The sequence below is a fragment of the Elgaria multicarinata genome, chromosome 2 (genome assembly GCF_023053635.1).
Source record: "Elgaria multicarinata webbii isolate HBS135686 ecotype San Diego chromosome 2, rElgMul1.1.pri, whole genome shotgun sequence".
Taxonomy (NCBI): Eukaryota; Metazoa; Chordata; class Lepidosauria; order Squamata; family Anguidae; genus Elgaria; species Elgaria multicarinata.
In genome coordinates this window covers 25153915-25167995 of record NC_086172.1, presented here as the reverse complement: position 1 = coordinate 25167995, position 14081 = coordinate 25153915, and the positions used below count along the sequence as shown (strand labels likewise).

The following is a 14081-nucleotide window of genomic DNA, read 5'->3' as shown; positions in this document are numbered from 1 at the left end:
CATTACAAAATGTCGTCAGTGTCCAGGATGTCTCCCACACTATCCCCTGGAAATCTCTTTTTTTAAAAGAACCAGAGATAATGTGGGATTATCTGGGATATAGTGGGATCTTCTAGTGTGTAAACTTGGCATTGTGCTATAATTCCGCCACTAGATGGCACTGCCTCATTAAACTCAATGGAGCCTTTCCAGGAAGGGAAGTTTTCAATTCAAAATTACATGGTCGCGTGTAAAGGACTGTGTCTTCATGGTGGGAAGACTGCAGAGGACGAAAGCCCTGCTAAGGTTGCAGGATTTTTCCTGTGTGTAGTGAAGCTCAAAGAGTCTTTTGGCACGTTAAAGACTAATTAATTTATTATGGCATCAGCTCCTGTAGATGCTGTCCACTTTATCAGGTGCATAAAGTGTTAACCTCACATTGGCAGATTTATATATACATGCTGCAAGGTGTGGGTGGAAGAGTATAAACTGTGTTGTTTGTCAGAGGGAACTGAAATGCAAGAAGTACGGATGGTGATGACATCGAAGAGTCTTGTGACACCTAGAAGACTGACAAATTAATTTATTCTGGTGGAAACTTTCATGGACACTGTCTGCTTCATCAGAATAGTCTCCATGAGAGCTTGTGCTAAAATACATAAATGTGTTAACCTTTAAGGTGCCACAAGTCTCTTTTACAATGAAAGACAGTGAGGCTGTTTTCACATGGTGGTGGTGTTTGACAGAAAATCACGATACGGGAAAGTTAAATCTTCCCCTCCCAGATACTTTTTCTGAAATTCAGCTCCCTGTGCAGGGGCTAAAATAATGGGGGAAAGCCTCTATTGGTGTGGCCTCAATTGGGGGTGGGGGCATTCTTACTTGTTAGTAAAAAAAAGAAAGAAATCTTGAATGGCTGATTTGCATGCAACTTACAAATTAGCATATGTAAGTTGCATGCAACTCAGTGTCCTTTTTTTGGGCTATGCACGTCCTTTTTTTAGTGATTCACAAGTCGGGCCCCCTCTGTATTTAATGTATCATGTAGCAGGACCCCAGGCCCTGCATTCTGGGGGAATTAAATGGCAGGAGGAACAATTTCAGCCACATGGATTCAGTGCTCCTGTCTGTGAGGTTCATCAGATGTGTGCTTTATTGCACACTTGCTACTCCCTACTTACAGATGTGTGCGCATCCTTTAGACAATGATGTCTGCCTCCCGCTCCTTCTGCTTATTTTTCCATCACAAAATTGACCCCTTTTAATCCGAGTTTTTTTAAAATGGAATGTGCCTCGATCTCCTGCTGTATGCAGGAAAAGTGACGCAATTAAAATGGCTCCTAAATGGGCCATGTGGTGTTTGTTTACATCCTCTTTCTCCTCCGGACATAAAACGAAGTAATGAGGGACAAACACGGGGGTTGGAGAAGTGACGGTAAGGAAACGAGATTTCCTCCCATGTGATGACGCTCTGTGCTGGGCAAACAAAAATGGAGGGAGGACATGACCAGGCCTGGCGTCAGACACGGGACCTTGGGAGGGTTCAGACACCCACTCCTCTGCCCATGTCCCATTTTCTCTTTATATCAAACCCCCCACAGACATGTAATTGGGCCATACCTGGGTGGAATGTCATGTGTCTTCCGTGTAGTTTGGACTTTAGTGATGTGTAAGAGTTGCTTAAAAGGTAGGCTTTCAGTTACATTTCAGTTAACAGATGAAAAGACCCTGTTCACTCCTTCTGTTTTCAGAACGCTGGAACTTTTTGAAACCTTGTCTGATGCCTCAATAGAGAAAATAGCCAATATGTGCAAAGTAGAGAGGTTTCACTATGGACAGGTGATTGCCAATGACCTTGCAGAATCCTCCAACATGATATTTATTACAAAGGTGAGATCAGTTTGCAAGTAATGATACAGAATAATTCAGAACTTACTTCAAGGAGCCAGTATGGTGTAGTGGTAATAGGGTGACCATATTTTGGAAACCAAAAAGGAGGACAACATGGTCGCCATGTTAAAATTATTTTTTAAAAATAATTTTAAAACCTCAAACTTTTTTAAAAATCCTAAAACTCTATGGATGGACAGATCTGTTTCAAACTTGGCATAGCTAAAGTCCTTGTTAAGAGCAATCATGGTGCCAAGTTTCATCTCTTTATCTTTAAAAATAACATTTTTTTTTTAAATTAAATTCTCAAATTTTAAAAAATTCCTAAATATCAATGGATGAACAGAACTGTTTCAAATTTGGTATGGCTAAAGCTCTATCTAAAAGCTATCATGGTGCCAACTTTCATCTCTTTATCTTTAAAAATGACAATTTTAAAAATAATAATTTTAAAACCTCAATTTTTAAAAAAAATCCTAAAAAATCAATGGATGAATGGATCTGTTTCAAATTTGGTATGACTAAAGCCCTTCCTAAGAGCTATCATCATGCCAAGTTTCATGTCTTTATCTTAAAAAATGATGGAGTTATAAGCATTTTTGTTAATTCCTGCTAGAGCTGCTATTTGGAAAAATCCGGATTTCCCCTCTCCCTCCCGGATTTGTCATCAAAACCCCAGGCAAATCCAGGCAAATCTGGTCATATGGTCACCCTAAGTGGTAAGAATGTTGAACTGGGACTCAGGGGATCTGAGTTCTAATCCCCACTGGCCATGAAGTTCATTGGGTGACTTAGGGCCAGTTATAGACTCTCAGCCTAACTTATCTCATAGGGTTATCATGAGGATAAAATGGAGAGGAGGAGAAGGTGGATCGTGTAAGCTGCCTTGGACTCCTTGCAAAAGGAAAAAAAGCAGGAGATAAATGTAATAATACATATATTTAAAATAATGATATACTTTGCACCATCTAGATTGGTTCTTTAGAGTGGGGGATGGGGGGCTTTAACCTTTTACCCCCTACTGTGGAGCCAATCCAGATTGGGGGACCCAATACCTTTCATTTTTATTGCTAAAATGTGATTATTATTTTTAATGGATCACTTTTTTGCAATGAAAATTGCAGGCGTGGGAAGGCGGGCAATCTGGATGAGGACCACAGTGGGAGATAAAGGGTTAAATCCCCCCTACCCTCCATGCTAGGGTCCAGATCAGAGAGTTTGCACTTTTTAGAATAAAATAGAAAGCTGCTAGCTACATCTTCAAAGCAATGTGTAGCTTGTCCCTTAGTGTCACACTCTATCGGTAACACCTACTGGTAGCTACGTCTTCAAAGGAACATGGAAATACATTCATGCAATTCATTTTTGTACTACTCAATAGCCAAAGTTCTCTGGGCAGTTCATGCTCATCCAGGGACAGCCATAGGATTGCTCTCTAAACCTTTTATTTGTAGAAATGTAAGAGAAAGTGTGCAAGTGCCCAGAAAGAGGAAAACACTGCAGCTCTACTCTTTTGGTCAGTGAGTGCGAAGGTGATGGTATTACTGATTGAAAAGCACTTATAGTGGTGGCCAAAACTGTAGATACTTTTTTAAATTTTCATGTTTTGCAACTTTGCATGCTTATAAAAAATGTTCTGTTTCACGAAATGCAAATGTTTATATATCAATCGAAAGAGAATTTAATGCTGAATTCAATACAAAAATCAGAATGAAAATATCTGCAATACAAAAAAAGTTATGCTTACTTTAGTCTAAAAACAAACACAGGTGTGATTGGGGGAAGAAGCGGATTGGAATTGCAAACCCTACTGGCCAATCACAGCCCTTGTTCTGGGGACCAGTCACAGGGCAGTAGCTGCGATACGTCATGTTTCAAGTTGGGGAAAGTCAAGTTTTGCTGTTTGCTCTGTAACTGAAGCGCAATTGGAGATTGTGTGAATATTTGAAGTATTTCCCAAATTAAAAGTGTACGGACGTACATCATAACTAGAGCAATGGCACCAAAGAAAAGGCTTGATTGGAAACCCAGGAAAAGAAGCAGGATTGTTGTATTACATGAATCAGGTCTTTCAACATTTGAATTTCATGAAACCGAACATTTTCTTTTTCTTTTCTTTTTTAATTTTTTATTTTCTACAATACTTAAACATACACCATTACAATTAAAAAAAAATACTACATAATTGTTGATTGACATTAATATCTTATCTAAATAACATAATCAAAATTAACATATACGTGCACCCCCCCACCTCGGGATCTCATTCCTGATTCCAAAATCTCATGCTTTCTTCAGCTGGCGGTTTCCCACTTCCCTAAGAAAACACAAATATTAGGAACTGTTTCCAGATTCCTTCAAAATCATTTGTTTTAGCTATACTTCTTCTCACTTTAATATTACAAGTCAATTTGTCATTAATAGCTATATCCCATACTTCTTTGTACCATACTTCAATACAATAATCTCCTTGAATCTTCCAGTTCCTAGCTACAGTCAATCTTGCTGCAGTCAGCAAATTCGTTATCAATTCCTTAATTTCTTTTTTACGTTTTAAATCTTCAAATAGTGACAGTAATGCAACTTTTGGTGTTCGTTCTATCTTCATTCCCACAATTTCTTCAATCTCTAAAAACACCACCTTCCACAATTTTTGTACATATTTGAAACCGAACATTTTCTATAAGCATGCAAAGTTGCAAAACATGAAAATTTCAAAAAAGTGTCCACAATTTTGGCTACTTCTGTAGGTACTTGTTTTTAAGTTTTATTTAAAAACGTTAGTCTTTTATTATTAAAAGACATTCTTTGCTTAATACTCAAGGGTGCCTGTATTTAGAGTCCTGCTGTTTGCTGTTGATTTTTGCCCCTTGCCACACAATTTCTGGCTACAGGCCTGCAGTATCAACTCCACTGCTTTTTGTTCTTCTTTTGTTTCAACAGGGCATCACTGAGGTTTTGCGACTGGTTAACCTCACCACTTGCCCTTCTTATCAAAAATGGCTCGCGAAACAACTGTGTTTTCCCAAACGCAAACTGCAGATGAGAGAAAGGCACCGTATGGCTGCTGGTATGTTGGCGTTTGACTGCACGGAAGTTATTCACCCAGGCTTCACCACGTTAAAATATCAGTCTTGGGCCGTAGCTAGACCTAAGGTTTATCCCAGGATTGTCCTGGGGTCAAACCTGTTCATCTAAGTGCCACACAGGGCATCCAGTGCTCAGGCAGGGACGAACCCGGGATGATCCTGGGATAAACCTTAGGTCTAGCTACGGCCTTGGTCTCTGTAGGAAGCAGCTGCTGTGGAAGAAAAACACCTTAACATAGTCAATATTAATGCTCTATGTTGGAAGGTAGAGCAGCAAAAATCAAGGGGCTGACTTCACAGTGCTGAGTTTGCAGCGCTTCCCTCATCAACTCCACGCCCTCTCCTGAGGGCGTCAGGTAATCCTGACGCTGAGGAGGGAGCTCGGGGTTTCTGGGTGATCATCCTGGTCCCAAAGCCGCCCCCTCCTTCTTCCTAGTGGAAGGCAACCAATCGCTGGTCACCTTCCACCAGGCTCCACCCCCAGGTTGGCCCCTGATTGGTTGCAGAGCAGTGTTACACGGCATCGCAGCTGCAGGGTGGAAATGCTAAACGCTAAATCTTCATTGTAGAAGGGAGCGTGGGCTTTCTGGACAAAAAAGCTGCAGCACCAAAGGCCATTAAGCTGGTGTAGCCCGTCCTCTGCCCGGCTTACCGCATCTTATCTCGGGCCTCATTCTGCCCCCCGGGAACAGCCCTAGCTTGAACCCAAAGCGAGGTCACTGCCGACAGATGGCGAAAACGAGGGTGTTGACTTCGCAGCGAAGGGAAAAGCTGCGGTAAGTTGGGACATTTTATAGCACGCAATTTTGGGGAGAAAAGCCTGTTGTGGCTGCAAATTGGTGTTTGCGTTGTGTAAATGACGTAGCTCCACTGCACAGCCCTCATGGGGTATGCAGTGTGTATAGACAGCCCCCTATTCTGCCTCAGACTTAACATAAATTCATGCCAGAAGGACAAAGCTTCATGTACGAAAACACTGTAAGGAAAAGAAAACCAATTCCAGAGATAAGAACTTTTGGAGTACACGCCTATGCTTTAGAATGTTTAAAACACCAACAATAATATATGGATACCAAAAGGCAAGAGGGACCTTGGCTTTTTTAATGCCTCATTCCAGGGATGTTTTCCTCTCCTTCTGTCTTTGTAGAGATTGCCTGTGTTGACAGATTCAAAAGCACCATGTGGAACTCTTACTCTCAACATAGAATGAGCGAGCTGAAAGACTATTACCTTCAGCAGCAAGATAAAGTATATGAAGGCTACGAAAGACAACGTTCTCTCTTCAGCAAGAGTCACAAAAGTGTGGTGATGAAGGTGAACATGGGTGAGAAGAGGTGAGAAGAGGATCTTTTTTATTATTGTATTTATATCCCGCCTTTTTTCCTGCAAGGAACCCAAGGCGGTGTACATAATCCTCCTCTTCCTCTCCATTTTATCCTCACAACAACAACCCTGTGAGGTGGGTTGGGCTGAGAGTCTGTGACTGGCCCAAAGTCACCCAGTGGGTTTCCATGGCCGTGGGTTTCCCCACTAGAACCCAGATCTCCCAACTCCCAGTCCGACACTCTAGCCACTACACACTGGCTGTCTTGCTTTCAGATGTCTTTCAAAGCAAATTTGGATGGTGCGGAGAGAGAGATGGGTAGTTTGTAAACCTAGCCCCTCCCCTTTAGACTTTTTTTAGTTAATTTCTTTATAATGTAGCAATCCGTGTGTGTGTGTGAGAGAGAGAGAGAGAGTGTGGTCAAGAACACCATGATTTTGAGCTTGCTGTTTCCAAATGACTGAGAATCAAATTGGGTTAGTTTTACCCGTGGGGGGTAATAACTAGGCTAATGCATACTGTAATTGGTAGGGGCTGTATTTGAGCAGACACAGTTTCCTAGAATATTCCATTATGGTGACATCTGGGGCCAGGCTTGTGACAGGTTGCCATGGAGTTTGGGTCTGACACAGATAAGGTGATGGTCATATGGGTCAGAGGCGTGGTCCTGAACATGTTGGAGGTCAGGAACTGATGGGCTGAGGGTGGAGACATAGGCCCAGTTCTAGATAAGTCAATTAACACATGTAGTGTGATAAAAACCTGGCAGCCTCCCGCTCTAATCACTGCAGAGTTAGAATTCATTCTATCAGGAGAGGCTAGAATCAGGATAAGATGATGATGATGATTCTACATGTGCTAATTGACTTACCTAGTGCCAGAGTGTTTGTGTTACCAGCAAATACACTGGCCCCGTTCAGACGACACCATTAACCATGCTGGTTAAGGGCTTTTGGTTAAGCAGTGGGGTTAACGGTGTCGTCCGACATGTATTTTCCTTAACCTGGTGCCTCCGCTAACCACATTGTGGTCGGCTTCACTAACGCTGTTCTGCAGCAGGGTTAGCAGCGCTAACTTTGGCTTAAGGTGTCGTCTGACACACACCTGTGGTTAAGGGCCCAAAATCATAGAGCTAGCAGTATAGAGCGGCCTAAATCGCGCAACTGGAGGCTCTCTTAGCATGAGGGCTGATGGGATACAGAGCAGAGCATTCGGAGGACTCAGGCGCTCATCTAACTGATTGTGGTTAGCGTGTGGTTAATGAAACCGGGAACCGGACAGGGTTAACAGTGTCATGTATGAGCTTGTGGTTACTGCTAACCACAGAGAAGCATGGTTAAGCTAACCACAGAGCCCTCAGTGTCATCTGAACGAGCCCACTGTGAATGACCGCCGTTAACAATGTGATTGTCACTTTTTGCATTTAATTCCCTTCTTAACTCACTGTTTACAATCCCCCACCCACCCTGTGTGTACTGCTTATAACCATGAAACTCTCCAAAATACTCCTTGCATCGGATGAAGTGGAATTTTGTCTACAAAAACCTATGCCAGAATAAAATTGTTAGTCTTTAACATGCCACAAGACTCTTTGTTGCTTTTCAATGAGACATGTTGCTGGACTAGCCTGGAAGGAAATGTTTTAGAGGGCCCTAGTGCCTCTTCATTTGCTTCAGAGGTCAGCTGGCCATCTTCAGTCTCTGAGGTCAGCTGACAGCTCTCTTTGGAAGGCTGCAGGCAGAGGAGATTTATGCTGTATCGAGCTTAGACTGGTTGGCTAGTCAATACCCCTCTCAGTGCCTTTCAGTTCTATCCATCCATTTCCATCTCTTCCCCCACCCCAATTGTTACAAGGGCACACAAATAGACAGACAAAACACAGCAAAAATAAAAATAGATCTTGCTATAATTGTGTGGTGTTTTACTTTTGTACATGTGCACTCCCAAGCTTTTGCAAAACACACAAAAAGAATCTGCTTTCTATCACTGATGTGATCACATCCAAATTGCTTTTCTTTCTTTTCTGTATTTTCTCAATGCACATCATATAAACATTGTTAATGCAGATTGGGGAAGACATGAATGAATGGTGGCAAAGTGCTCTGTACTTAGTTTCCAAACAGAACAATAGAGAATGCCTAATGCAACTGCTGCACTTCAGAAATGAGATCAGTAAACTCCAAAATCCAGGAGGAAGAATTTGGAAACATACTTGCTTGTCATGCAAGGATCTGAAAAGCTGTGCCTGCTGAAACGCCCTCTTCTTCTGTCTTTTTCTTTCTGACACCCTCTTTCTCTCTCTTCCCTTTTCTCCCTGCCAGGGGAGGGACGGATTACTCCTGCTTTGAACTGATTGCTTGCAGGGAGCTTTTGAAAGTAAGACAGAGGGTCACATGTGGCTCTAGGGTGGTAGGTTGCCCACCTGGAGGCTAGAGATGGATAACGTGATAAAAAATGAGCCAGTGGCCAGGTCCTGGGTCAGGAAGATAAGGTGGGGCAACATGGTCTGTGTGGGGCCAGTCATTGAGATGAATTGCTCAGGTTGAGACATCGAGCCTGGAGCAGGAATCGTTGAGCCCGACAGGCTCATTGTTGGTTCCTATGCTATGCTGACTGGGGGGTTCTGGGAGTTGTAGTCCAACACCTATGGTGTAAGGCATCAGCAAGTTTTAGGTCGTAAGTTTTAAAAAAAGCCTTACCTGACAAGGGAAGGAAAGCTAAAGCCTGCTCCTGAACGCAGGAGTGGACAATATATGATCCTCCAGATGTTTTGGCCTACAACCCCCATCAGCCATAGCCAATGGTTAAGGATGGTGGCACTTGTGGTCAAAACATATGGAGGGCCACAAGTTGCCTACCCCTGTCCTAAAGTGAAGTAACCCCCAAAGTGCTGTGGAAAGAGCATGGTCACTGAGAGTGAGGGCAGTTCTAAAGTCAGAGATGAAGGAAAACAACAGCAAAGGCCTATTCATTCTGAAGTTGTTTGTCATTGGAAAAAAAGTGTGATTTCCAATTCTCATTTTGTTCTGAGAGGGGTAAAATAGATGACATTCATGTAATGAGCACGATGCTAAATTTATCAGGGTAGGGGGTTACCTGTGGTCTTACCTATGGTTACCTATGATCTTCCACTATCCAGTGGAATTTTAGGATGTTTTAGGGATGTTTTAACAGTGTATAGTCTGTTTTTAATCAGTATTTTATGTATTTTATATTTCTTGTTGTTCCCCACCTCAATCGAGACAGAGAGGCAGGTAAGAAATAATCTTCTTCTTCTTCTTCTTCTTCTTCTTCTTCTTCTTCTTCTTCTTCTTCTTCTTCTTCTTCTTCTTCTTCTTCTTCTTCTTCTTCCTTCTAGTCCAGCATGTGACCTGCAGCAGGAGGAGTCGGAGATAGTTCAAAGGGTTATATCAGGACTGTATGAAAAGAAATTAACGTATTCTACTTCCTATGGAAATATGCCAACTTCTGCGGCTGCGGCTGTATATATCAGGATGGATGAACTTCGTAAAGGGGAATTCATAGTGAGTATAGACTTCTTTGGAATGCCTTTCCTTGCTGATTTATTCTGCTGCCGGTTTTAGTTCATTTTAATTTGTTTTAATTGCATTTTGTTTTATATGTAAGCCACTTTATGGCGGCTTTTTAGGGCCACAAAGCTGGATATAAATAATTTAATTAATAAATGCCTGTAGTCAGACATTTGATGGCGATCGGTCTAGGTATAGTGAGTGGGTATCGCACATCAATGTAAAACAACAACAACATAGGCAAACTCCATGTTAGGCATTATAGGAAAAGAACTTGAGAATAAAATGGCCAGTATCATATTGCCTTTATACAAATCTATGGTGTGACCATATTTAGAATACTGTGTACAGTTCTGGTCACCACAACTAAAAAAGGATATTATCGAGCTGGAAAAAGTGCAGAAAAGGGCAACTAAAATGATGAAGGGGCTGGAGCATCTCCCCTACGAGGGAAGGTTACATCAGCTGGGATTGTTTACCTTGGAAAAATGGAGGCTAAAGGGGGTCAGGATAGAGGTGTATAAAATTATGCATGATATGGAGAATGTGGATAGGGAGACATTTTTCTCCCTCTTTCAAAATACTAGAACCCGGGGTCATCCCATGAAACTGGTGGGAGATCCAGGACAAATAAAAGGAAGTACTTCTTCACACAGTGCATAGTTAAATTATGGAACTCACTACCACAACATGTGGTGATGGCCACCAATCTGGATGGCTTTAAAAGGGGGTTGGATAAATTCCTGGAGGTGAAGGCTATCAATGGCTATTAGCCCTGGTGGCTGTGAGCTATCTCCAGTATCCAAGGTAGTAAGCCTGTGTGCACCAGTTGCTGAGGAACATGGGTGGGAGGGTGCTGTTGAACCATGTCCTGCTTGTTCATCCCTGCTGATGGCTGGTCAGCCACTGTGTAAACAGAGTGCTGGACTAGATGGACCCTCGGTCTGATCCAGCAGGGCATTTCTTATGTTCTTATGTTCTTAACACCATAAATAAAAGTTTCGCTTATTATACGACCAGGGAATGGACCTGGCTTCATATGGGTTGAAATAGATATGCTGGGGCAAGATGGTGTATGTTTGTTTGCTTGATGCAAACCTTCACCATCTTGCCTCACCTTACCTTAGTTTGTACCTTAGTTATATGTCACAGCTGCCAATTTGCTGCCACCGCAGCGCAAAGAGACAAAGATGTGCGGCAGAAAAGTCGGGGACTTCCCCTGGCTTTTTAGGCTGGAGCAAGATCAGCCCGCCTCTTCTGCCATCTGCCCTTGCTCTGGGGGCACTCTGGGCAGAAGGTGACCTCCCAATGGTTGCCAGAAGCTGGGTGAGAGGGAGGGGGCAGGCACAGTGAACTTAATGGCTGCCAGAAAGCCCACACTGTCTAAGTACTTTTGAAGTACTGTCTGGGTAATCACCAGTCTTGTCCTGTGCATGTTAACTCAAAGGTAAGTCCCACTGGGCTCAAGTAGGACTTACTCCCTAGTAAATTTACAATTGCAGCTTAAAATGATTTATTGTGAGGTATTATATCCTTTAGGTATGCCGTCTGTCAGGTGTGCTTTAAGGTGGATTCCTGCATTCAGCAAGGGGTTGGACATGAAGGCCAGGCTGCGTTAGGCCCCTTCTAACTCTACTGTGCTATGCTATGCTATGATCCCACATTGGGATTATCTGACACCACCCCACAGCAGCAAAAGTGCAGCATTTCTCTAAAAGTGAGGGCAACCTGGTGCTGCTTTACTTCTGAGCCCATGCATATTATTACAGGTTTTGTCTGCACATTTCCCCATATATTCCTAAAAATAAAAAGGGTAGATACTTATTTTGGGGGGTTGAAAATCTGGAGAGGCCTAGAATGTTCCTGAGGAAAGAGAAGTCCTCACAACCACCTTGCTCCATCCCCTTGGCTGCTTTCATGGTAGATCCAGAAAACGACTTACATTCAGCAGTAAGTTTACACAGCTTGAGACTACAATACCTGATGGACATGGGTGTGTACGGGGATTGTGCCGGGTGTGCCCAAGCACACCCTAATGTCTCAAGCAATAAGCGCTGAATTGAGGGGGCCTTTGAGTAGGAATTCTGAGGGGGATCCAGATGTAGCAGGAATGGTCCTCCGGCTTCCCTCCAGCTGCTCTGCTGCCCCCGATGGTGAGCTGTAAAAGGAATTGCTCTGCCAGGAACCACTCTTCAAAGAGGCCAGGAGGAGAGCCCCAGAAGACTAATATTACCTCGTAAGTCCCTCCTCCTGACAGTGTCACCACAACGCCCCACCAGTGCTGGGGCTTGAGGAGTTTCTCCTCATTCCTCCTCCTCACATGCAACGGCCTTCCTGCGGTCAGGCAAGCCAAACGTGTAGTAGGGCACTAATGTCTACAGTGTTTAATAAATAAATGAATAAAAAGAATGTCCTTTATGATTGAATATTCAATAAATGTTCACTTTCAAAAAAAAAAAAAAAGATCCCTGGGTGTACAACCTCATGAAATGCGCTGCACACGCCTCTCCCAACCTGAACATACCCAGACACTATGATCCACATCTAGGGTCCCACTCCAAGTGTCACTTCTGAGGGTGGCGACAAGAGAGAGGGCCTTTTCAGTGGTGACCCCCCCAACTGTGGAATGAGCTCCCCATTCAAGCCTGCCTGGTACCAACACTGTCATCTTTTCGGCACCAGGTTAAGACTGTCTTCTACTCCCAGGCATTTAATGGCATATGATGGGGGCATTTATATCAGCCATCTAAACAGGTCTTTTATTTTATTGAAATGGTTTTTAGCTGTCTAAATTGTTTTTAATTTTGTGTATTTATATTTTTATGCTGGTTTTTTTTTGTATTATCTGATGAATTGTTGTGAACTGTCCAAAGAGCTTTGGCTATTGGGAGACTTAGAAATTAAAATAATAATAATAATAATAATAATAATAATAATAATAATAATAATCCTCATCATCATCAGCAGCAGCTGAGCTCTCTGCTGCCTAAACTGAGCTAATTTGGATACCATAAATATGGCACATTCAAGGGTTGCACAGTTATGGAAGTTGGTCTTTCCCTTAGGTAAATTTGCAAGATAACCGCACTATGGTTATGGTCAGTCAAGGAGCTGAGATCATCCGTTTTAGAAAAGACAAGATTGAGGAGTATGCTGATGATGTCACAGTGCTGAAGTTAAGCAAAATAAAGATTAAATATCCCAGGTAGGCATGGCTCAATTAAGGAAACAATGGAGGTGGACCGACACTTTATTGGTGAAGGGAGAACAGTGAGGGCAAGGCCATTTCTCATGAGGAAACCCTGAGGCTACACTTCAGATGCTGCTTGAATTGATTTCCTGATATCTGCATAAGGATGTTCAGACCTTGAAAGATCTCCTGCAGCCAATCAGAAGTAGGATTAGAACAGAACAGAACAACCAACATGGTGAACAGTGAGCTTCTAGCCGAGACCTTCCATTGGATAAGCCAGCGATGGCCGGGTGGTGGGTGGGGAGGAAAGGACACTTGCACAGGAAACTCTAGGACTTGTAGTTTCACACAGAGAGAGGTGTGGCTGCTTACATAGACTTGTAATACATAGACCAAGGGTAGGGCAACCTGGTGTCCTCCCTATACTTTGGACTACAATTCCCATAATCCCAATTGCCATGCTGATCTAGATTAATATACAGACCCAGTTTCTGGTTTCAGCAGAACGTTTATTCTCTCCTCTCTGGGGCAGAAGTGAAAGTTCCTCATCTGTTAATGGAGACAGGATTTTAGCCCAGCTGTGTTTGGGCATATCCCTGCCAAAATATCAGGTAACACCAAAGACTGGAATCTTGAGTCTTATCTCACATGTAATGTGAAGAGAGAGAGCTTGCAGTGCAGGCGAGTCAATGTTGCATAAGACTTCTGCATGCCGCAGGGCAATGTCTGGTAGCACTAGGTGCTCCCCATCTGAAAGCACCCGAAGGGAGCTAAAAGAAGCTTATTGTATTTTGTATTTGGGTTTTTAGATTGTTGGATGTTTTAGTATGTTCTTAATGGTTTTAATTTTTGTGAACCGCCCAGAGAGTTTCAGCTATTGGGCGGTATGGAAAAGGAAAGGAACCTCTTGTGCAAGCACTGAGTCATTACTGACTCTTGGAGGGACGCCAGCTTTCGCTGACGTTTCTTGGCAGGCCTTGTAGCGGGGTGGTTTGCTGTTGCCTTCCCCGGCCGTTATTACCTTTCCCCCAGCTAGCTGGGTACTCATTTTACCGACTCGGGAAGATGGAAGGCTG

The 14081-nt window shown here is 43.0% G+C and overlaps 1 protein-coding gene across 1 annotated transcript in view; it reads left to right on the top strand.

Moving 5' to 3' along the window:
• The window catches only part of CNBD2 (cyclic nucleotide binding domain containing 2), a 29761-nt gene that overhangs the window by 14949 nt on the left and 731 nt on the right, over positions 1-14081 (top strand). Inside the window, exons 8-12 of the mRNA XM_063147701.1 lie at positions 1731-1869; positions 4813-4939; positions 6106-6292; positions 9641-9806; positions 12878-13017. Coding sequence (XP_063003771.1) covers positions 1731-1869; positions 4813-4939; positions 6106-6292; positions 9641-9806; positions 12878-13017 — 759 coding nt within the window. The remainder of the gene's footprint in view (positions 1-1730; positions 1870-4812; positions 4940-6105; positions 6293-9640; positions 9807-12877; positions 13018-14081) is intronic.